The 24,641-nt window shown below is 53.4% G+C and overlaps 1 protein-coding gene across 3 annotated transcripts in view; it reads left to right on the top strand.

Moving 5' to 3' along the window:
- DAG1 (dystroglycan 1) overlaps positions 1 to 24,545 on the top strand; it is a 52,146-nt gene extending 27,601 nt beyond the window's left edge. For 2 of the 3 annotated variants that reach the window (XM_086755424.1, XM_086755422.1), the window contains exons 2-3: positions 7,747 to 8,157; positions 21,062 to 24,545. In XM_086755424.1, coding sequence (XP_086611550.1) covers positions 7,876 to 8,157; positions 21,062 to 23,470 — 2,691 coding nt within the window. In that variant the 5' untranslated portion in view covers positions 7,747 to 7,875 and the 3' untranslated portion in view covers positions 23,471 to 24,545. Of the gene's footprint in view, positions 1 to 6,178; positions 6,199 to 7,746; positions 8,158 to 21,061 lie in introns of those variants that run through there. The other variant, XM_086755425.1, reaches the window with a different exon arrangement.
- The last annotated feature ends 96 nt before the right edge of the window (positions 24,546 to 24,641 follow it).

Below are 24,641 nucleotides of genomic sequence, written 5' to 3'. Positions count from 1 at the left end.
CCTTAGGCGGGCAGCCCCTCGCCCTGCCCGGCCGCAGCTGTATATTTAGCCTCCGTGCCCTTTCCAGTCACAGCCGGGAGAAGACGCCGAGAGAGGAATGCGAGTCATCCTTTCCCTGAATGCCGTCCTGGGATCCTGCTCTCTGTCACAAAGCGCTGCTTCAGCCAGAAACGCTGCCTTGGTAACTCTGCCTTGGAGAAAATTGTCCCATCCCACCTCTTTTGTTTTTTTGTTTTGTTTTGTTTTAGCAGGCATGTTCACAACCCCATCGGGTCCTGGGGGAAGCTCTCACACTGTTCAGGTTTGAGCCCGGTTTGGGTTAGTTTGGCTTCTGATCCTCTTACCAGAGGAGAGCGTGGGCCTTTGTTCTCCATCGCCCTCACGCCCCAGTGCATCCCACTTTGTTCTCCCCCAGCTCCCTCCAGGAAGGATCTGTTTTGTACTTTTAATCCCCTCGCCCTTCTCTGCCAGCCCTCCGAGACGGGGCTTGCTTGTGGGGCGCAAGCGGTGTTTAACGTGTGGGATGGCACTGGTGAAGCTGGCCTCGGTGATTATTTGGTGTCTCCTGCTTGTTGGTGGATGTTTCTATCCCAATTTACCTGTTTGCTATCCGTAGCCGGTAAAATGGCAGTTCTGCTTGACTGCGATGTTTGTAATTACAGGGAAAAAAATGATCTCTGAGGCCTTCTAATACTTGGGGAGATAAAAATCTGAGTTTCCTTTCAACTGAATGCACTTGAAGATAGGATCTGAGCTGGCTGTCTGGGAATAGCAAAGTGGGAGGAAGGGATTGATTGTGGTTGCTGAAACTTTCATCAGAAGAGTCAGAAGTCTCACCCAGCCCAAATCTGTGGCTGCCGGTCACTGCTGCGGCTCGGGAGCAGCGGCCACGCGGGGCACGGCTCAAGTGGAGGACAGGCGGCACGCGCAGGCTGCAAGGGGCCATACGAGCAGGGGGACACGCTCCGTGTCTGGCTGGCAGGAGGGCTCGTGTCCTTTGTGCTTCTCCTACTGCTCTGGGGTGCCCCTTGCACGTTCCTCTGCCTGAGTGCCCTTGGCTGGGGGTCCCAGGGGGCTGTTTCCTCCCCTCCACAGCTCTTGTTGGAGAGAGGGCTAGGGGAGCATATCCTCGGTGCTTGCCTTTTCCAGGACAAGTTGTCTTTCCAGGAGCAAAGTCTCCAGCTGGGAAGGGCAGCCCAGCTTCTGGACAGGCAGATGTAATACAGAGAGGGGGGAAAAAAAGGGGGAAATTCTACTTCTTGCATCTCTCAGAGCTGCCTCTGCCTTCCCTCTGCAGGAGGTAATGGAGATCATGTGTCCTAGTGAACACAAAACTTGGGCAGCGTCTCCAGAGGTCCAGCTTCCCCCGGCTGCTCGCTCAGTGCTCCGCTCCGTCAGTAGAGCAGAGGCATCCGGCGGTGTCCCAGGCTGGGGGAGAACCGCGAGCAGGTTTTGTTGGCCAAGGGGAGACACAGGGTGTAAATGAGAGGGCATCTTCCCTTCTTGGTGGTCGTTTTCAAACAAAAGGTGATGGAAGATAGTAGAAAGCTTCCTCTTAGCTACAGGAAAGTTAAATATCTTGGCGCTTACTCTAGCGGAATAAAACCTGCTGCGAGGTATCGATTGCTGTGACCGCTTCCCGTGTGAACTTCCCCAAGCTGCTCGTGGCGTGTGTGACCTGAAGCAACACGTCAGCGACAGCTCGCAGCCGAGCTCCCCGTCAGCAGGAGGGGGCTGCTTGTTTCCCCACTTGGCACGCGTTTTTAGCACTGCAGTTTGGGGTTTGGTTTTGTTTTTATTTCCCTGGATTGTTTTTCAGTGTCAGGGTTTCCTGTTACTGACACCAGATGTGCTGGAGACAAACAATAGAAGAAGGGATGAGACTGAAAAAAACTTTTTTTTTTTTTTTGTGTGTGTGTATGCCCTTTGAGCTAGCTGTCACTTCTGCTGGGCATTTAACTTGGTGACAGTACAAGGTGAGCATAGTGCAATTTTAGGGCAAAGAATTGAGTACATCTTGGTTTGTCCCTCCTGGACTGATGGTGTCTGGGGTGACCAGCTAATAATGGCAAACATCAACTGGCTGTGGGGAGCAGAGGGTGGAAGGGACTCCCAGGGCTTCAGGAGCGCTGATGTGGGGCTCTCCGCTGAGGCAGCTTTCTCTTGCAGTCCAGTCTCCAATGCTGAGGTGCCTGCTGCTTTGGTTTTGATGTGTGCATGGCTATCAGCTGCGATTGCACCGTTAAGCCAAAAACCTGTGAATGAACTCGTCTGAGAGAGACATCCAGTCTCTGTGTGAAGCCACCATCTACACCAGAGCTGGGTTAGCACTGTGTGGGATAGGATCCTGTCGCTCTGAGGGGGGAGCTGGGGCTAGCGGTGAATCTTCCTTCCTCCGCCTTACCCGTTCCCTCTCGGCATCTGTGCAGGATCTGGAGCCTGGGTCATCTCCTGCGAATGTACGTGGCTGAGGTTGGAAGTAACCCCAGAGCCATTTGCAGCACGTTCCACCAGCTTACAGCGTAGGCTGCTGGAGGGGCTGCTGCCTTTGTTTCAGGGTATGTTCAGAGCTGGGCAATGTGGAAACTCTTACTGTTTCCTAAATTTCATGCTTCAGAGTGTTCTTTATGCGTATAATGTGTCGAGCTTGCGGACTGGCATGCTCTTAGTCTTGAGCAGACCGTGTTTGTTAGTTCATAAGCTTGCTGATGGGCTGCTGTGCCAGCCGTGCCGCCTCCAAGCTGTTTCTCCCTCCTGCCCACCTCTCCAGACTCCTTTAGCGCGGCGTAGACGTGCACCCAGCACCGGCCGCCTCTGCCCAGACCATGCCGCCGGGCTGGCACCAGCCGGTGCCTGCTGTCGTGTTTTGGACCGAGGAGCGCCTACGGCAGAGTGCCATCTTTGTGTGCCTGGCCGGCGATGCTGGATTTCATCATTCCTCCTGCTTGCTGCCTTGACAGGCAGAGGCGCGGGAGCTGACAGGGCTTGCCCAGAGATCCTCCTGTGGAAACACGCACGGGAGATCTTTGCGGAGACAATAGCACCATTCTGGAAAGTTGCACTGGCCTGAGTCTGAATTTGCTTCCTTAGAGAAAGGCCACTTGTTTAATGCTTCCTTTAATGAGGATATTGTTAAATAAGCAATCAGGTAAGTGGGATTACTCCTAACTCTCCTAAATACCTTCTTATTTAGAGTAGGGAATTGCATGGCGGTTACCTGAGCTTTTTGCGTGCTGGGCTCTGTGGCACTAATATGCTGGCAGTGATTAATTACCGCAGCCCGGTGATGTGATTGTGTGCTCGAGCAATTGGATTAGGTGCAGCTGGATGGAGACTTCACTTTCACTGGTTCTTGCTGAAGCAGTGGCATAATTGACCACAGAGGAAGAGGGATTCCTAGGGCAGCCATGCTCCTGCTGTCGGGACACTTCTCCTGGCCCCACGCTCCTGATTCTGCAGTGTGCAGAAGGAAAGGTCTCTGGGAAGGTGTGTGGCTGGGAGTAGCTGCTTTGTCCTGCTCTCAGTCCTTCCTTTCAGTCCCATCCTTTGTCTACACCGCTCTGCATTCCTGAAAAATGAAGGTAAAGCATGTCCTTAACATGTCGGTGGGCCTTGTAGCTGCATGGAGAAGAAGCAAGCTCCAGCATTGTCTTGACAAGTCAGCATCATATCAAGTGCAGCATCATATCAACAAAACTTCACCGAGAGGGCCCAGTTCCGTATCTCTGAGATGGGGGTTTGGCACTGGAGATCAGGCATCAACACTGACACGTGCAGCGAGCGCTGGGACTGAAGCAGATGTTGATACTGGCTTTGATGTTTCATCCAAGGCTCTGAAGGCTCAAAAGTTGAGACCAAAAGAGCTCTCACAGAAGCAGGAGGATAAAGAGAAATTCAGTTCTTTCAGGAGATCAGATGGAACAAAACATCCTGAAATTCAGGACTAACCTGAACCTTTGTGTGTGTTCTGTGAAACTGGGCAGTACCGATGCTGCTGGAAGAAGGAGCACTGTGCTGCATAGAGAAGCTGGGGTGGTCTTGCCTTCCCTCCTAACTGGAAAGTGCTGTCTAGGTCAGGTGTCCCTGTGGCCTGATGCTTCCTAGAGAGCAGCAGCAGACCACCTGCAGAACGCCTGGGATGATGTCTCCAGCAAGCAAATCTGGGTTTTTGCCCATGGCAGCACCATGTGAAATGGTGGGGGCTCTTGATCTTGTCAGAAGCACCGTGCAGGTCCCCAGTGCTCGTTCCAGCCTCACTGCAGGTAACGTTGGCTCTGTTCTGCAGCTGCATCGAGTCCTGAGATGCTGGTGGCCGGCGGACTTGCTGAGCAGGACTACTGGCTTTTAGGCGGAGAACCTCCTACCCCGAAAAGGGTTCTGCCTTGAAGTGCTGGTCCAGGTGGACCTCGCCACTGCAGGGCAATGCTATCTGTAGAGCCGTACCACCCTGCCTTTCCTCCTTAGCACACAGCGTGAGAGGCTGGCAGCGTTTCAGCTTCTGTCAATTGTTTGGTGAGGTGGAGCTGTGTTAAGAGATTGGTTTTTTTGGTGGTGCAAGTTTGTTCTCAGCTTTTCCGTTGTGGCTTTTTTTTTATGAGCTACTGAATTCCTCCTGTACCTCCTGTGTGCTCTGCTTCCATGTACTGAGACTGTCCTGTAGTTTCCCTAAAATGAAATCCTGCGTTTGTGCAACCTGCAAGCATCACACAAGATCTCCATGGCCAATGGGCTGCTTGGCTGAGGGGCACCTATCACATAGGCAGTGTTTGTTGCCTGCCCTGATAATTGTTTCTGAAATGAGTGATGACTTCATCTTCCTCCCCTGCTTGCCACAGATATCAAGAACCAGCTCCTTTCTGCCCAAATACTCCTCTCCATCCAACAAAAAACGCCACGGGCCAGATCACGTCATTTGGCTGAGCAACACAGGGCTGCACCGCGCTCCTGCGCGAGCTCCGCTGCAGCTGTGAGAGGGCAGGGGCTGGCCTGAAGATGTGGTGCTGAACCTCTCCAGGCGTCTTTACAGCTCCGTACGCTTGTACGCTGGGTGTCTGGGGTGTTTCTCCTCCGCTCAGGTGTGGAGGCTCTGCGCAGCTGTGAGAGGCAGCCATGCTTCCATGCTGATAGCATCTCGGCCCCGCAGCAGCCACGGGGCTGCTGGGTTCTGCTGCTGCATTCCTGCCCCGGCTGCGAGTCTCTGATCCTGCCCGTACTTGCTGTGCGGGTTGCTTTCCAGTCCCTCATGCAGCAGGGCTTTCCAAAGAGAAGGCTTTAGGAGAGGTATCTCATGGACAAGGCGTCATCGCTGCAGTGTCCGTACCCCAGGCTCCGTGGAGGGTGAAGGTGCTGGTTCTTTCTGCCTTTTTTGGTACCGTGCAGGGATGAGGGTCCCCTCGTTCCTCGCTGTGATCTTCAGTGGCCTCCTCAGGACCTCTTGCAGATGTCTGCTCCGTCTCTGTAGCTCATTTGCACAGCCTGTTGGATATTCTCCACCAGATGTCTACTGGGGTTGTCATCTACTTGCTGAGGTGACTCCAGGTTCATCCAAAAATTCATCACTGTGTGTCGGATCCTCCTCTGACCACGCAGGGAGCTGGTAGGAGTGATGTGCCCTGTACGAAGTGTGCCTTGTCCCCACCTGCCCAGCCACTTCATCTTTTGTGATGATAACCTCTGGAGAAGCAGCTCAGGCACCGTGGTCCATGTGAGGACCGCCACGTGCTCAGTCACCTTTGGGAACAGCCTGGCCTTGGCTTCCCCGTTGTTTCGTCTGGTGTATTCCTGTCCCAGTCAGGTCAGGCAGTTGGAAGGACAAGAGCAGTGGGGGAACGGGCTTTCTTCTGGCACTGGCATCTCACGCCACCCATCCTCCCATCTCTCCTGTGGTCTCCAGCACTGTTATTCTGCCTCTGCCATCTCTTTTGCCTTTCACTTGAGATAGGTTTTCCGCGACTGGCAGCGGTCAGATCAGGTATCTGCCTCGTGGATGCTGTAACCAGAGGTTATTGCGTTCAGCTCATAACTTCTGCTTCCCACAGGCCTCCTTCCCAGCTGTGACTGGGTCCATTATCTTGGGATGGGAGGTGTCAGCCCTGCAGCACGAGTGGTTTATGGTGAAGTGAGAAGGCCCATCACAGGGTGAGGATGTGCTAGCCCTCACACGCTGCCTCCCGTCTTCTCTAGAGTGCAAGTTTTAGGGTGAGCAACCCCTCTACTCTGCCCTGGTGAGACCCCACCTGGAGTACTGTGTCCAGTTCTGGAGCCCCCAGCACAAGAAGGACATGGACCAGGTGGAGAAGGTCCAGAGGAGGCCACGAAGATGATAAAAGGGCTGGAGCACCTCTCTTATGAGGACAGGCTGAGAGAGTTGGGGCTGTTCAGCCTGGAGAAGAGGAGGCTCCAGGGAGACCTGAGAGCGGTCTTCCAGTACCTCAAGGGGGCCTACAAGAAAGATGGGGAAAGGCTGTTCAGTAGGGCCTGTTGTGACAGGACGAGAGGTAATGGTTTTAAAATAGAGGGGGGTAGATTTAGATTAGAAATTAGGAAAAAATTTTTTACGATGCGAGTTATAGAACACTGGAACAGGTTGCCCAGAGAGGTGGTGGAGGCCCCATCTCTGGAAGCGTTCAAGGCCAGGCTGGATGAGGCTCTGAGCAACCTGATCTAGTCAGGGATGTCCCTGCTCCTTGCAGGGGGGTTGGACTAGATGACCTTTGAAGGTCCCTTCCAACCCTAACCATTCTATGATTCTATGAAATCTTCTCTCTCCTCTTATTCCTACAGCCCACGGTGGAAACCTTGGGCTTGGTTGCCTGTATGGACAGGCCCTCCGCCCGCTTCTGCAAGCCCGTGGTGGGCAGTACGCACTTGCCTGGCTGTAGCACAGCGTGTTGGGTGGTCCGGCTGTCGTGCTGTCCTGGGAGCTCTGCAAGGGCAAGAAGCAGTGGGATTTCCCTTCCCGCCTGGTCCAGCTCCAGGGTTTCTTGGGATGGCCTGATGTGCGTCACGGGACACAGCTGGAACAGGCTGAAATAAATCAGAGCTGCGCTCGGAGACTGGGAGACAGTGGTTAGGGGTTGGGCTGGGTTTGCTCTGGGAGAACAAAGCGAGCGAGAGCTGGAGATGTTTCTTGGTGGAGTGTGGGTATGGGAGGGAGCTGGAAGGTGGGTAGCAGTGTGGGACACAGTCTGATTTGTGGGGTGCATATCGCTGGCCCCAAAATCAAGTCTAAACATGCTAATACCAAAAGCTGGAACAGAGAGGAGACCTGGCTTAATGGTCAGAGGAGCAGAAGCATCTGTCGTGCATCATGCTGTTAACATGGCAGCTTTGGAGGTACTGAAGGATTCTTGGGCCTTCATACTGGGTAACTGGTGTTTAAATCCACTGATGCCCCAGCCTGACTTCAGCTTGTATGCTGTTTCGGCCTCAGTTGTATCTGCGCCATCTCCCTACCTGTGGCTATCTCAGGATGCCGTGGCTCCGGAGCAGCAGAACCATGGTTGCATGCGTGGAAAAGCAGGAGGATCTCGTTTCTCTAGAGATGCTGTACGTCAGAAGAGGAGCTGAGCAGCTCTTGCTGTCTTTAATGGTAGTGGTGACTCTTCCAGTTAAATCAAAAAGCTGAAACAAAGAGGGTGGCGTGGTAGGCAGCCCTCTGCCCGTTGCTGGGAGGTCTGTGTGTGTTAGCTGGCTGGCTTGGATATCATAATTAACGTCCTGATTGGGTTTCCTGTGTTTAACTAGGTTCCCAGGACTCCTAGGATGAGGCTGCTGTGAAGGACTGGCGGATCCCCTGCCTACGTTGCGGTGCCGGCAGCTTCCCTGCGGGTCCCCTTTCCGGCTGGAGCACCGTCGCTGAGGCCGCCGGGAAGAATGACTGTTGGATGCCTACTGCAGCCCCCTTTCCTGGGGAGGACTTGGCTCCCCGTGCTGCTGCTGGCGGCCTCTGCTCACTGCCGCTGGCCCAGCGAGCCGGCAGAAGTGGTTCGGGACTGGGAAAACCAGCTGGAGGCCTCCATGCACTCCGTGCTCTCGGACCTCCGGGAGACTGTGCCAGCTGTGGTGGGCATACCGGACAGCTCTGCGGTGGTGGGACGCTTCTTCAGAGTCTCCATCCCCACGGATTTAATTGCTTCCAATGGAGAAATCGTCCAGGTGAGAAATGCTGCTCCCTGCGGCTCGTTTTCGGTTCCTTTCTTTTATAATGAAGAGAAGAGACTTCTCTCCGTAGGGATGAGTGATTGGCTTTGCTGGTTTTGTTTAAACTGTGAGATGCTGTGTCCTGGAATGATGGGCACGTTCATAAGATGTTGCCTCGGGGTCTTGGGGAACCACGGATTCCCTGGGGCTGTGGCCCTGAGGCTCGGGGAGTTTGCTTCACTGTGGTAACAAAATGTTGCTAAACAAATAGAGCTTGTTGTGCCAGCGGGGCTCCGGGCTGCCTTTGACACAGTCTCTCCTGACCTCGTCCCGAAGCCCTCTTGGGAAAGATGGGAGCCTTTCTCTTTATCTGGCTTACCCTCATGCTTCTGGCGCTGCAGAGACCTGAAAACTGAAATGTGGAATTGCTCCTGAGGGCAAGAAAGAGTCAGAATAGCTTGGAGGAGGGTAGGCACGCTGCCAAACGCACACTTGCTCATCTTTAGTCCTTTTCTGGGAAGGTGCTGAGAAGTTGTCTTCTTAGCATCTGTTTGCTTGGATCATGGAGAGTTCAGAAAATTCTGTTTTTAAAAGAGAATAGAATTACCTTCCAATCTTGGAATTTTTTTTCAGAGAGTAAAACTGAAAAATAGTTTTAAAAATCCATTTTTAGAAAACATTGTAAAAAGATAACCTTCTGGTGTGTCTCAGAAGATCAGAGGAAGATGGAGAGCAAGTCGGGAGAAAGTCTGACACCTCAGCTTCTCCTTGAAGGTAGTTTGTTTTAGCTCTGCGTACTGTCACGCAAATACCTCCGTCCCGATACGTGATCTCGCTGGCTCCAGCCAGGGTGCTGGGACCGCGACCTACCAGCGGTAGGCAGAGAATCTGAAGAATGTGTCTGTTATTGACAGGCAGTCAGATGGGGAGGAGGAAGGTGGTGGCTGAGCCCCTGGCTGGAGGAGTCGGGAAAGGAGGCGGGATGGTTTCAAAGCAAAGGCTGTGACATTTAATTGCTGACAACCAAGGAGACTGGCTCCAAAGGGAGGTAGTGGTGGCTCCAAAGGGATGTAGTGGTGCCTCCCTGCTTTAACCACTGCCTGTTTTCCAAGCGCCGGGCACCTGCAGAGCGCTCGGCTGCATGTGTCCAGATGAGTGTGGTGAGCCCAAGATCTCGTGTTACGGAAACGATCACTTTGGTTTGAGATTTTGCATCAAAGTGGCTTGTTCTGGTGTTGCCTAATAGCTACTTTAATAGCAAGAATAATTTTCAGTGTTTGTATAACACCGTAGCTTCTACTGTCTCCTTTTCCTGGCACAAAAGCCATCTGTGATAGCTCCAGTAGGCACAGGAAAACCCTGATAGGTTATTTCCACCCTACCTGATAGCTTTGAACAATATCTCTGCTGCTTCAGTGTCGAGGCGTGTTTGCTAACACCAACAGGTGCCTGAGGAGACGCAAATGGGCCGTGCTGGAGCGGGACCCAACAGTTGCTGGTTGTGTGTAGTTCTGCAAACGCTGGGAGCGATTTTCACGCTCGTCTGTGGGCTCGCCCGACTGCACGTTGCATCTGTTCGCCTTGAAATTGATTTTAAAAGTGCGGCGGGCTCTAGGATGCTGCCAGCAGCCTCGCTTAGCCAGTGTATCTGGAAGGTCTCTCCCCTTGCAGAGAACGCGTGCTGGTGCTGAGCCCAGCCGACCCTTGCTACGGGGATTTGATTCCTGGCTAGTCAGAACTGCGTGGGCACTTCTGGGTGCTGGGGTGCATTTTTGTTTTACTGGAAAGCTTCAGGACAAGCTGCTCTGGCCTTTTTCTCAGGCTGCCTTGCATTTCTCAGCCAGAGCAGTAAAAGCTTAATACTCCTGGGTCTCGCTAACTGGTGTACTTAAACCCCAATAACAAGGAGTAAGGGCTGTGCCCTTTGAGATGAAACGGTGGGTCAGAGTTTACAATGAGATGTGGTTGCCTTTACTTAGTCTCCTTAAATTTTGAAGGAATTGGCTATAATTTCTTTTAAAAAAAACAAAGCTGACAGTTGATGTCCCCAAACTCCCAGGAGCTTCCCATCTGGAGCCTGAAGAAGGTGCGATTGCTTCATTTCAAGATAATTCCCACTGATTATTTCTAGGCTCGGTTTGTTTTGTGGTGGGGATTGCCTTGAAGCTGCTTCTCAGATCCTCTCCCTGCTTGTTAGCAGATTCCAGCCAACTGTAGACAAAATACTTTTCTCTGCAAACTCGGCTGTGGGATGGAAAACAACGCCAGGCATCCGCAGCGTGGCGGAGGAGTGCCTCGCAGGCACGCACTCCTGCACAGACGCGTGGGCTCTGTGCGTGATCAGGTATGCGCTCCTGCCAGCAGTCACCGGTGTTTCCCTGCTGCCCCCAAGCTGCTTAGGATCAGGTGAGACCTTGTGGTGAAGTAAAAAAGCGAGTTTATTCTAATGTGCTCAAGCTGCAAAGGTGGGCACACAGAAAAGAAGTAAAAAAAACCCGACCTTGTGTCTTGATCCGAGTCTTGTCTCCGTGTTGCTCAGTTGGCTGCCAGCAAGGCTTTGAGGCTGCTGTAGCTCATCACTGGCAGCTAGAAACCCCCTTCCCCTGTGCCTTGTCTTCCTGAGCGGGAAGCATTCCTTGCTAAAGCATTAACGTTTCCTCTGAAGGGCGGCTGCAGCTTGCGGCTGTTTCAGCTGTTGAATTTGGTGGCAGTTCAGCGCGGATGCTGTCCTTCAGCTTCCTGCCTACAGCAAGGCTTGTCGCTGCAGGATCGCCCTCCTGGTGTCGGAAGGTGCCTTGGACACAAAAGCTCTTTGCTGCGCCTTCCCAAAGGGGTTAACAGCTTGCAGCCCTTCCTGCTGCACCAAAACCTTGGCATTTTTACAAGAGTTCGGTTGAAACATCGGATCTCCGCGTATTGTACAGCCCCCTTGCCATCCAGACCGGCAGCGCGAGGATGTGCAGGTTCCCACCGGCTCCTGGCAGATGCTGGCTGGGAGCAGGATAACGGGATAACTGTGAGTGTTGGTGCTGGTACCCTCACCATGATGGGTTGTCGTTGGCCTGATGATCTCCTTACCCCATTTCCACCCAAGACTGAGTGGAGTCTGAGCTGATGCCTCTCAGCTGTGTCCTGGTGTTGAAGAACAGATGATGCTTGAGCCAAAGACCAGGTGGATTTCCTGTTCTGTTTGAAGCTGCTCTGATTAAAAATGCAGCTTCCACCCTAAATTTAGAGATGGCTAGAAATATTTATATGTGCTGCCCTTTAGCTTAAATCAATTCTACCTTCATCATATTTACTTCCTTTATGTATTTATAAGTGACAGGCATATTCCCTTGTCTTGGTTTTATTAGGTTAAGCTAGCCAGCCTCTTTAGTCTTTTTCATAAAATAAGCTTTCTTTTCCTCTCCTCATCTTTTGCAGCTGTCTTCTGCACCTCTTCCAGCTTGGGTTTGTTTTTCTTATGTTTGCATGACCACAACTACAGAAAGTACTCTAGATGAAATTTTACCAGAGCCTCATATAAAGGCATCAAAACTTCCTTTCCTCTTCTATAAATAACCTTGTTTGATATATCCTAGAATTGTTTTCTTTTCCATGTCTGCCTGACTTTGGCTCAGACATCTTGCCATCAGCTGAAATATCCACGTTTATAGTTTCTTCTGCTTCCGGTCGTTGAGGTCCCAGAAGAGGACGTTAGGCGAGGTGCAGAATTGTTGATTCTGCAGTGCTGATCTTGGCCTTTGCCTGTCCTGTTTTCATAGAATCACAGAATGGTTTGGGTGGGAAGGGATCGTTAAAGCCCATCCAGGCCAACCCCCCTGCCAGGAGCAGGGACATCTCCAACCAGATCAGGTTGCTCACAGCCCCGGCCAACCTGGCCTGGAATGTTTCCAGGGATGGGGCTTCCACCACCTCTCTGGGCAACCTGGGCCAGTATTCTACCACCCTTAGTGTAAAAAATTTCTTCCTAATATGTAATCTAAATCTACCTCCCTCTATTCTGAAACCATTACCCCTTGTCCTGTCACACCAGGCCCTGCTGAAGAGTCTCTCCCCATTTTTCCTGTAGCCCCCTTTAGGCACTGGGAGGCCGCTCTAAGGTCTCCCCGGAGCCTCCTCTTCTCCAGGCTGAACAGCCCCAGCTCTCTCAGCCTGGCCTCATAGGAGAGGTGCTCCAGCCCTCTCATCATCATTTTCTAAGCCTCCCATCACTGTCTGGGTGAGGACACAAATCAAGGTGAGGACAGTGAGACTGATAGCACCTCTGTCAGCATTTGGGATAGTGGCCGTTGCATCCCACCGGTGATGATACCCTGCCACAAATGGGGAAAGCTGACACTGGGCTTGGCCTGTGGTAGAAAAACCACACAAAGGAGGGCATTTATGTGGTGATTACCTCCATCCTGTGTGCAGGACGTAATCTGTTGGATAGGTAAAGCTGCCAATCCGCCTTCATCCTGGAGCGTTAGGTATGGGATGGATCCCACAGAGCAGATCTGCTGCTCGGGTTCATTAGCCTATGCTAAGGAGAAGCTCTCAGGTGAGCACAGCTAAGTTACTGTTCTTGGCAGAGACTTGGCTCCTGGTTGTTCTTGGATTTGAAGTGCACGGTCTCACCAGGGCTTTGTTGGGAAGACAGATAAAACATGTAGTGGGGGCCCCAGGAAGCTGTCACTGTATGCAAACATAGCTGGCAGCAAAGTGATTAGAACAGCTAAATTAACTCACGTAGCTGACTTACGTGGTGCAGCTGCGGAGTGGGCTTGTGGCGTTAGCGGAGCATTGGATATTAAGCTGGGGGAAAAGGAGCCTTGCTTCCCCAGCAGGAGCCTTGCTTTTCCAAGGGTGGTTCTATTTGCTGTCTATCAAAGTGGCTTTTATGGAACAGCTTTACTCTTGTCAGACTTCAGGGCATTGTTTTATAAATGGGAGCTGAGGAGATTGGGTTGCAGGAGTCCTGACATCGAGTCCCTGCGCTGCACGCCTCGGTCCTGCGCTGACCCCAGAGAGAGGGCTGGATATCGGCAATCAGCCTGCAGTGCCAGGACACACTCGGTTTCAGGGAAGAAAACCACAAAATACTGTTGGTTTGTTTGGTTGGGTTTTTTTTTTCCCCTCTTGCAATGATCCTTATTTCAAATAGTTTCAACTGCATGTGAATTTTATTAAAGCAGCGTTTCTCAAAGGAGGGAGACAAGCAAAGAGTGCTCCTGAGGGGCTGTGCCATCAAGCTGGGTATCGTAAAAGGCTCTCCGTGTCAAAGCATTTGAGCTTCACCTCATCCCTGGGGCCTGCAGTTTTTCCTGGACTTGGACTGAACCAGAAGGTGCAGCAACAGTGGCTATTTAGAGGGGGAGCGCGCTGGGATACGTGGCAGCGCCTGGAACAGGTCCAGACAAAGGAGTTCTTGGGCAGGGCTTTGCTTAGCTGCCAGGCTGCAATCTTAGCAATAAGATGACCTGATAAGATTTCTGCTGGGGGGCTGAGGGGGCTGCTTATCGTTTTCCTGCAGCCAGACCGAGTCAGGGAAATTGGCATTTTCAGTACACGCTTAGTAACAAGCTCTGAATTTGGAGGAGTGGAAAATGTGACTCAATCTAATTATAAACCAGCTTTTCAGACGGGCTGGGAAGTTCCTTGTTTTGTCCTGCTCTTACGGCTTGTTGCTCTCAGCATCCAGGGAGACTGAGGGATGCGACTGTGAGGAGAATCCTGTGAAGGAGCTGACCTGAGATTGCGGGATCTGGCTCGCCTTGCCTTGCCGTGCTCTTGAATGCCGCCTTTCCAGCAATCTGCTGATGGCAGGGATAAATTGCCAGGGCTGGTTAGCTGCGCGGCGGCAGCGCTAAACCCCCAGCACTTGGCATCCCCGCTGTGTGGTATTTTTGCTTCCCTTTGGCATTTCACTTATTAAAAGTTGCACTGAAAGAAGAGGCCGGCTGAACTTCTTATTTTTATTTTTTTTTAAGCTGTTTGAGGCTTTTCCTGCCCCGCGCTCGCCCCCTGAACAAGGGAGAAAGCGGGGTGTGGGCAGCCTGTGCTGACCCCAGCCCTGGCGCGGGCAGGCTGCGCCTTCCCGCTCCAACAATAAGGCTAAACAAATCCTTCCAAGCTGCTTGCACGGACCGATGAAAGGAGGGTTTCTTGGGACACTCAATGTTTTGTAGTGACCTCCCAGTGAAACAGCTGTTGTGTTCCCTTTGCCCAGGCAGAGTGGGATGCTGAATAGTGCCCTTATAGCAAACACAGAGGCGCATCTGGAAAAGAAGCCGTCATGGTAGGAGTATGCGAGGATGGCAGGAGCTGGGCCTAGCCACCTCAGCTTGTGCCCTTGCGAAACCATTTCACCAGTCGTAAAGGAGTTGGTGAGGCAAAGCACGGCCCTATGCTTGCATCCGCAAAGGAGGGGAGCTGCTCGCTGTCCATGAGGCTTCGCGTGCCTGTTCGATGGCTGGATAATGCAGATTTAGACACATAAACTTCTCGTTCCGGTTTTCATGAGCGTGTAAAAGGAAAGCAGCTACTTCAGGTAGCTTTGTCAGTCCTTCAGGGACTGAAGTTTAAACCTGAAGTTGAGGGCCAGGACCTGTGGTATAGCCTCTGCAGCCTTGCTGTCCCATAGCTCAGCTTTCTGAGCTGAAAGGCTTGATTTTTCTAAGGCAGCAGCTTCAGCGTACGGGGACGTGCAGGAAGAGCTTTGCAGGGCTTTCGCTGGGGGCCAGCTGAAACGCGGAGTTAGTTCAACCGTTCTGACCTACCCTGGGCACAAAGGAAGCGCCAGTTTCCAGCTGTTCCCATACAGCTCTCGGTCTCTGAACAGAGGCGGTGAGCTCCTGCTGGTCTTGAAGACTCAGGTCACCGAGGCTGACGTACTTCTGAGAGCCAGTGAAGTCTCTGGGCTGTTTTTAGACTTCCAGGGGCAGATGCCTCTGCATGAAATGTCCTGGAGCGGCTCGTTTTTGTCCGTGAGTTCCTGCGCCTTTCGTCCCAGGCATGCAGCAGCTCAGAAGAGCTCTGTCTGCTGAGGATACCCGAAAATGCTGGCAGGTATCACAGTCCCCTCTGCAGGGAAGCCCGTGTGTTGGATTCCTCCCTGCTCGCTGTGCCAAGTAAACGTAACTTTCCTTTCTTCAGACTGAGCCTTCCCAAAGCGCAGCGCTGTGTGGTGCCACTGCTGCTGTGCCTGGCGAGCAGAAGGCTCCAAGCAGTGCCCATCCTCTTTTCACCGCTGTTTTCTGGGACTTGTGCTTCTAGGCAAGACCTGTCCCATGTCCTGGTTTGCAGTTCTGATATATTTGAGGAAAGGATGTAAGATTGGAGGCTCCTCCTTGTGTGGTCATCTGGTTACATACAGGCAAGCCTACCTGTGGGGGCTGTTCCTTGGGGCCGAAGACTCACGGCCGTTGTGGTCTGAGGATTTTCCAGCTTCTACCTTGAGTTGTCGTGTTCCCTGTCCCAGTGCAGCAGCCTCTGCTGCTGCAGGACCTGCCCAGGGCAGCGATACCCGGGCAGTGTGGCCACAAACACAGCCCACACCTGCAGTCACTGGCTCCATCTCGGTGTTGGTGAAGCAGAAGAGGAACCGCAGTCGGTCTAATGGGCAGAGTGCCTCCCAAAAGAGGACTCCATCCTCTGATGCGGAGCCTGCAGGCCTCATGTTCTCATCGTTTCTCTGCACTGCGAGTCACTGCAGTGCTGCAGTTCCGACAGCACTGGAGTGCGTTTGAAACCCATCTCTCTACTGCCACTTGTCTGGCCCATGCGGGACAAGGCAGCCCAAAACCTGCCTGCCCACGTTATCTTCTTCGGGGCTGAGGCTGCCTGTTGCTTCTGCTGCCAAAACTGTGCTACTGCATTAGCAGGGGGTTAAGATGAAGCTTGGGCTTAAGCAAACAGCTCTTTCTCGGCAGCTGTATTTGCGTTTGAATTGTCTCTCCAGTTTCCATTTTCTTTCCCGTGCCCCTGGTGAATAAGGCTGAGCGCTGCCGCGGCAGTTTAACAGCGAGTAGGTCAGTCAGCCTGAGCAGAGTTCAGCTTGCCTTCTGTTCGGAGGCAGAGAGGGCGCGGCCGGGGTGTTTTTCATTATCGGCCGTGTGCGTTAGGGTAACGCTGAACCCGGAAGGGGAGTTGGTCATACAGTAAATTGCCATCAGTAATTGTACTCCAGGTGAAATCCCTGGCACGAGGTCTGTCTCTCAGCAACAGCTGGACACAGGGAGGAGAAGGGGGCACGGGGAGATGTGGCAGAGCTGCAGGATTATCCCCTGCCCAAAAAAATCAGGGATCTTTTCAGGACTGATTTGAAAGGGTGCAGGAAGGAGCTGAGTCCCTGGCTGCTGCTGCCCATGGGCAGATCCCATCGGATACCTCCGGGGCCGGGAGGATTTCACAGCGGTGTGCCAAAGAAAGGCCTGTGGCGGGATCCTATGGTACCTGTCTCCCAGTAAACGACTCGCTGCCTCCTTTTTGGAGGATTCCTCAGGAGGAGGAGGACTAAATACTTGGAGGATTAGAGGGCACTCTTGTAGGCAAGAATGCGGTTTTTGCCTGAATTCCCTGAGAGGCAGTGGTTCTGCTCGCTGCTCGTTTGCTTATCTTTGTCTTGCTGGCTACAGGGCTCTAAGATCTAAGTTTAAAACAACAAATCAAACCAAGCTATCTTCTTTCATAAGCTGTCTGCTCTTGGCTTGGCCTAAAAATAACAGCCCATGTGTATCCGAAAGAACTTTGTGAACAAGGCCTTCAAAGCCAGCCAGACCACTGTATGCATTTAAAATCTTGAACATGGCTAATTTTTTCATGGTCTTCAGTACACTGCCCGGCTTGTGTAATCTTTAGCCGATAAGCGTTCATTTAAAATTATCTCAAATGATGGGAAAACAAAGACAGCTTTTTTTTTTTTTTTTTTTTTTTTTTCCTTGAGCAACGGAAGAGTTATTTTGAAACCAGACCCCTTGAGGGAAATGGCAGGGCTTAAGGCTGATATTTCTTGCATACATAGAAAACTGGGCAACTTTTTACATGAAAACTAGAGATCCCAAATCATTAACTATGTGCAGCCTTAACAAATACCCTTTGAAGCAATATTTGAAGGAAACGTTGCAAGAACAGAGTCCAGGGCTCCCCACTGCCGGTTTCATACCACCACGCACACAGCAGCGACCAGGACAGACCCACTAGCGTTCATTTAGGAACAAGTATTTTTATTCAGCCCTGTAACTGCTTTGATTATGTACTCTAATCTTGCTGGGCTCTCCCTGTGTCACGCAAACATGGATGAATTCTGCTGCCGGGGCAGTAGCTGTATTTAAAGCAGAGCCATGGCATCAAGCGCTGGCGACTTGGTGCCTTCCGAAGGATTTCCCAGGGGAGGCATGGGCATCTCCGTGGGTTTCAGGGGCGTGAAACACAAAATTTTATTTTCTTCATCACCTCTTGCAGAAGCCTTAGAAAAACAGGTTGAGTACAGCTGAACTAGCTCAGCTTTTCGAAAATCAAGTTTCAGTGGGTTTATAAATGTTTTGCAGCCACTGCATCCCTGCTGGAACAAGTTGTCCCAGTAGGCGATTGCCTGGCCTGCTCTTGTTTTTCAGGAAAGCCTAGTTTTCAGCGTGAAATCTGTCTAGCTGCAGTTTTGTTGTTTAGCATGGGCCCTTAAGAACTTAAGCTCACATGTAAACTGTAGCTTAAAAATTATTTTCCAAGTGGAAATATTCAGACTGTCCTTCTGGCCACCTTTCCGAAGTGAGTTTGGCTCCCCAGCACCGGAGCAGACGTGGCTGAAGAGAGAATCGCCTTGTGACAGGAGATTAAAGGTAACGCTGCCTGTACGTCTCCTCCTCGAGTCACGTGCCGTGCCCAGGGAGGAGGGAGCAGCCAAAATCCCCGGCTCGCAGGAGAGCTCTGCACGCAGTGTGCAATCCTGTAATTGAGGGCTGTCACAGAGTGCATGGAAAGGGGGGAGGATTTGTTCCCGGCGTAGCCTGAAATCACACCTTTAGCGTGCATTTCACCACTCACTATTACTGTCTGTGTTATTCTTGATCGTGTAAGCCTCAGTAATGCTGCAGCTCTGTCCTGGTTCCTTATGGTTCTGTTCCTAACGTGTGCCCAACCCTGCCCTTCCTCCTCCCCAGCGGGCTCATTTTGGCATAAGGGGACAGAGTGGCACCATCCAGCTCCTGCTAACGTAAGCACTGGATTGCACTGGGCACTGTCCTAGCATCTCAGTTTTTTAAGGGTGCAATGAAATCACACTTTTTTAAAAGAAGGAACGCAAGTGCTGGGCAGGAGCAGACCTTGCCGTTGTCCGAGGAAGGACAATGTGGTCCTTTGTTCCCGCAGGAGGAAGGCTTGGCTCCGCGTGCCCGTCTCAGGTGAAGGGCTGCTTTCCCTGCGGGCTGGCTGGGGTAAAACCAGCTCCTGTTCTTGCTGCAGTGAGGGGGGCGAGCGCAGAACCCGCTGTTCCCTGCCAGACACAAGGGTGAGCAGCAGAGCTGAGTGGAAGGACGGTCACGTCTCAGCACCTCCGTTTGGGTGGGATACGTTGGGGTGTAGGGCCTGTGGGGTGGCTTTTTCCAGCTGGTGTAAGCAGGAATCTTAATTTCCTGCTCTCAGATATTGCTGCTGAGGAGTTAACAACTTTAAACTCTGCTCTATAAACTGTACCCAGCGTGTGTCTCGTGATGTGCTCTCAGCTTGTCCAGGCTGGCTGAACGCAGGGCTGATCCTTCGCAGAGCAGAGGAATGAGGGTGTTGGCCCTTCTGTCGTGGCCGAAACGCTCTGCGCCTCTTGCACAAAAGCTTTCTTGTGCTGCTCTGGCCAAAAGACTTTCGGGTCCTGAGGTTATCCTCACAGAGCTGCGCATCCGGACCCTTCAGTGTGCCGAAACCCGCAGCGGGGGGCAGTCTGTGACCCCCTCTGCCCTGCCTTTCGCTGTGCTGGCTGCAGCTGGTAGGGTGGGAGAGGTACCCAGGATTCCAGCCTGCCCAGCCCCAGGCATCGCTCTCCGTCTGTCCATCCCAGGGGTTTTCCCTGGCGGGATCTGCGGTTTGGCAGGTGGGGTGAGTCCAGCCCCATTTCTGCCCCCGCTGTCGGACGCGGGGGCGCTCCTGCCAGGCAGGTTTCCTCGCGAAGCTCCTCGCCCAGCTTTGCATTTGGGTAAATTATGAAATATGTATGAGCTTTACGGAATTGCAGAGTAACCAAAGCACCCTTTCGGGAGCGGAGCTGGAGTGCGGCTCTGCATCGGACTGCAGCAAGCCCAGGGCCTCGACCGGGATGCTAAATCTGTCTCCTTGGGCCCCAAAACGTCCTGTTTCCTCTGGGTGTAGGAGGAGATACCTCACAGAGAGCTCTGGAAAGCCCAGCCAGGGCACTTTCCAAATGCCTCTGAGCCTGGGAGGTGGCCAAGCTCAAGTTACTCGCCCTGGGGTATCTACAGCCCGGGGAAATGTCACGGCCCACCAAGCTGGCAGTGTCACCCCTTCCACCGTGCAGACTGACAGACGGCAGCTGCTGGGAACAGGGAGTTTGGGGGTTTGCATCCGCCCTCGGCGACCGCCCAGGGCAAGAGGCAGGAGTCCTCTGGGCTCTGACATGTGTGGCTTTCCCCTGCGCAGGGTGAGGAGCACCTTGGCAGAGCGTCAGCTGTGCTGGTGACATTTCAGAGAGGACCAGGGTCTTCTCTGCGTGAGCAAAATGGCCAGGAGACCCGCAGGGTCTAGACCTGAGCCGGCTGGGAAGGGGATCCGAAGTTGGAAGAGGAGAGTGGGCTCCGAAAGGCACAAATGGATACACTGGGAAGAGGAGGTGGCCGGTGAGGTTACTGCAGGCTCACTCTTCCTCCGGAGCGTATGGAAATCCCATCGCTGTGTACCTTGGCCCTGCGGTTGGACCGCCCAGTTTGAAGGGGAGGCTTGTGCTCTTGGACCGTGCTTCGCTAATCCGCACCACAAGTTGTGTGGAGAAAAAAAAAAAAAAGCATTGCTGTTGACCTAAAAGAGGTGGTAAATAGTGCGTTGGAGTCCTGAGGTGCCTGTGGTCTGGGCCAAAGCCACCTCTTCTTTCTAGTCTGCAGAAGCAAGTTACTGTATGAAACTGAAATCCTTCGTTTTAAACTAACTTTGAGCGTAAAGCCAGGCCAGCGCGCCGCCCTGTGTAACGCCCAGCAGTGCCCCTGCCTGCCCGCGCTGGCCATCACAGTGACCAGATGTCAGGTTTGCCCCCCCTCCTTCAGGCCCCACCGTGCCGTCCCTCTGGTAGCACAAGAGGACACCGTGTCTCCAGCGGCGGCGGCGTAGCTCCCGAGATTTGCTGCTGCTTTTCGAGAGCTGGTGTGTTCCCGCCAGGCAGGGCACTCCGAGCGATAGCTTGCCAGCTTCCGGTGGCAGCCTGGCTGCTGGGGGCAGCGGGATGAAGCTGAAAGTTAACAGAGAAAACATCTCTGCTGAGCTGCTGGAGCAGTGGGCTTGCAAACAGTCATCAGGTGAGGAAAGCAGCGCGATGGCAGGGATAGGAGAGGAAGAAGAAGGAGCAGGAGGAGGGCAGGTGTTGGATCAGCTCTGCGGTATCACATAACTTCACCTTCAGCTTCACAGCTGGCCCCGTGACTTAAACTCTACTTCTGCCCTTGGAGAAAATGAACCGCTTGTGCTTAGCAGTTGGACAGGTGAGGGACCTTTGCAGGACCTGATGACCTCCTGTGGCTCCTTAAACCCTTTGGGACCAGCACACCCAGCGGAGCTCATCCTTGCCACCATGAGGAGGAGACACAGGCTGCCCTGCTCTGGCCAGGTTGTTCCCTCCTCAGTTGTTATGCTTCAGATTTTTTTATTTAATCCTTTAATCCTCCTAGAATCTGTCCTAATTATGTATTTCTAAAAGCGCCTTCTTCTCTTTCTTATTTGGTAGATCTCCGAAGCTGGGAAGGACTCCTTGCCTTCTTGGTTACACTGGAACACGGAGAGCAGCTCCCTGGAAGGGCTGCCCCTTGACACGGACAAGGGTGTCCACTACATCTCCGTGACCACGCTGCAGCCCTTCCCAAACGGGAGCTACGTGCCACAGACTGCAAACGTCTTCTCCATTGAGGTCCACCAAGAAGACCACAATGAGCCTCAGTCGGTGCGGGCGGCCACCCAAGACACGGGTGACGTAGCGCCGTTTGTGTGCGGCTCGGAAGAGCCGGTCACTATCCTGACTGTCATTTTGGACGCCGACCTAACAAAAATGACACCAAAGCAGAGGATTGAACTCTTAAGTAGAATGAGAAGCTTCTCGGAAGTGGAACTTCATAACATGAAGTTGGTTCCTGTTGTAAATAACAGACTCTTCGACATGTCAGCCTTCATGGCTGGCCCAGGAAATGCAAAGAAGGTGGTGGAAAACGGGGCCTTACTCTCATGGAAGCTGGGATGTTCTCTGAGCCAAAACAGCGTCCCCAACATCAGCAAGGTGGAGGCTCCAGCTAAGGAAGGAACCATGTCTGCCCGTCTCGGCTACCCCGTTGTCGGCTGGCACATTGCTAACAAGAAACCTCACCTCCCGAAGAGGATGCGGCGGCAAATCAATGCCACCCCGACGCCTTTGACTGCCATCGGACCGCCCACCACCGCCGCACAAGAACCGCCAACCAGGATCGTCCCCACTCCGACATCGCCTGCCATTGCGCCTCCCACGGAGACAACGGCACCCCCTGCCCGGGAGCCCATACCGCTGCCGAGGAAGCCTACAGTCACCATCAGAACCAGGGGCCCCATCGTCCAGACGCCCACTCTGGGACCCATCCAGCCAACCAGGGTAACGGAAGGCACCGGCACGGCCTCCGTGCCAATCCGCCCCACGATGCCCGGGTATGTTGAGCCCACAGCGGTGATGACACCGCCCACAACTACCACAAAAAAACCAAGAGTCTCCACTCTGAAGCCAGCCACGCCATCCACCACAGATTCCTCCACGGCGACGACGCGAAGGCCCACTCGAAGACCCAAAACACCCCGTCCGACGAAGCCTCCCAGCACAACCAGATCCCCCATCTCCAAGTTGACGACGGCCTCCCCTCCCACCCGCGTGCGCACCACAGCGAGCGGGATCCCCCGGCCCTGGGAGCCAAATGAGCCGCCCAAGCTGACGAACCACATCGACAGGGTCGACGCGTGGGAGGGCACCTACTTCGAGGTTAAGATACCATCAGATACCTTCTACGACAAGGAAGATACCACCACCGACAAACTGCAGCTGACCTTGAAGCTGAAGGAGCAGCAGATGATTGAAGAGAATTCCTGGGTCCAGTTCAACAGCACCAGCCAGCTCATGTATGGCATGCCGGACCACAACCACATCGGGAAGCACGAGTACTTCATGTACGCGACCGACAAAGGCGGGCTTTTTGCCGTAGATGCTTTCGAAATCCACGTCCACAAACGCCCGCACGGGGACAAGTCTCCAGTGAAGTTCAAGGCCAGGCTGGAAGGAGACCACAACGCGGTGGTGAACGACATCAATAAGAAGATAATGCTGGTGAAGAAGCTGGCTCTGGCGTTCGGCGACAGGAACAGCAGCACCATCACGGTGCAGGACATCGCCAAAGGTTCCATCGTAGTGGAGTGGACGAACAACACGCTGCCCCTGGAGCCCTGTCCCCGGGAGCAGATCCGGACTTTGAGCAGAAGAATCGCTGATGACTCCGGTGGGCCCAGCCTGGCTTTCTCCAACGTCTTGCAGCCCGAGTTCAAGCCTCTGAACGTGTCAGTGGTCGGCTCCGGCAGCTGCAGGCACATCCAGTTCATCCCCGTGACGAAGGATGGAAGGGTGGTCTCGGAGGCAACGCCGACGGTGGTGGCGGGCAAAGACCCTGAGAAGAGCAGCGAGGACGACGTCTACCTGCACACGGTCATCCCCGCCGTGGTGGTGGCTGCCATCCTCCTCGTGGCCGGCATCATCGCCATGATCTGCTACCGCAAGAAGAGGAAAGGGAAGCTGACCATCGAAGACCAGGCCACCTTCATCAAGAAAGGCGTGCCCATCATCTTCGCCGACGAGCTGGATGACTCCAAGCCTCCGCCGTCCTCCAGCATGCCCCTCATCCTCCAGGAGGAGAAAGCCCCGCTGCCCCCACCGGAGTACCCCAACCAGAGCATGCCGGAGACCACGCCGCTCAACCAGGACACCATCGGGGAGTACACGCCGCTGCGGGACGAGGACCCCAACGCGCCGCCCTACCAGCCTCCCCCCCCCTTCACCGCCCCCATGGAGGGGAAAGGCTCCCGCCCGAAGAACATGACCCCGTACAGGTCCCCGCCGCCCTACGTCCCCCCTTAACGAACGGGAGGCTCTCGGAGGGGAGAAGGGGCCTCCAGCTCCACACCAGTGCTGTCTGTGGGCCGGCAGCCCCCTCGCCAGCCGGGAACCCGAAACCCCAGCCCGCTCCCCAGCAGGCCCTCCCTGGCTGCACCCGCCGCACCGGAGCGCTCGCGGGACTCGGGGGGACACTCGTTTTATTTTTGCCTAACAAGCTTTGGTTTTATTTTATTCATAGAAACAAAAATTCTCGGCTCAAACACGCCTTCCGGGCGGCCGGGCTTCTGGCTGGGGCCGGGGCCGGGGTGGCGGGCAGGGAGGGGGGACGGGACGGGACGGGACGGGACAGGGGCCGGGTCGGGAGGAGCAGGCAGCACTGGGGTAGCACTCTGGGTCTCCGCTGTTTGCCTTTAACACTAACTGTACTGTTTTTTCTATTCACGTGTGTCTAGCTACAGGACGTAACATGAAAGGTAGCCTAAAACCAATTAAATCCAAGGGACTTTCTGAAGTCGATGTTTTAAGTTTTTACATTTAATCTGCTCTTTACCTAAACTGGGATGTGTAGTTTTGGGGAGGGGGAGAGCAGTGCAGTGCTGCAGGCCAGCTCCAGGGGTGATTCGGGGCTGCTTAGGGGGTGCCCTCGAGGACAGCCAGCCTCCGCCTCCTCCTCCTCCTCCTCCTTGGGGGGATCAGCTTCTTGGTTCGGGGTTTGATTCTTTTTTTTTTTTTTAATCAAAGAAATCCTATTTTTCTCACGCATCATAAAATAATCATCAGTTGAGTCAGACTGGCTTGGGGTACCTGTGGCCAAGTGCGGGGGCAGCTGCCCGTGCTTTGGGGTGCTGTGCCGGGGCGGGGGGCTTGCCGGGGTTGCGGTGGTTGCTGTCAAGCAAAACCCCCTTCCCGCGAGGAGTTTTGGGGACGATGGCGTGTTTTCGTGCCGTCTCTTTGCTTCAGCTCTTCCTTGAGATGGTGCTGGAATGGCCTCGCCGGCTCCAAGGCCGCACGCCTCCTTCTGGCTGCTCTGGAAAAGAGAAAAAGTTTTTAAGAATTAAAAAAAAAAAAAAAAAAAAAAAGGAAAATTAAAAAAAGGGGGGAAAAAAGTGCCATGAATAGTTAATAGTTAAAAAAATAAATCGGTGAACTCTCAAATCTAATTTTTTACTAAATTTTTGATACAGCCTCAAAT

This window comes from Chlamydotis macqueenii, chromosome 10, assembly GCF_036417535.1.
Source record: "Chlamydotis macqueenii isolate bChlMac1 chromosome 10, bChlMac1.mat, whole genome shotgun sequence".
NCBI lineage: Eukaryota > Metazoa > Chordata > Aves > Otidiformes > Otididae > Chlamydotis > Chlamydotis macqueenii.
This window is presented reverse-complemented; position numbering and strand designations above follow the sequence as displayed.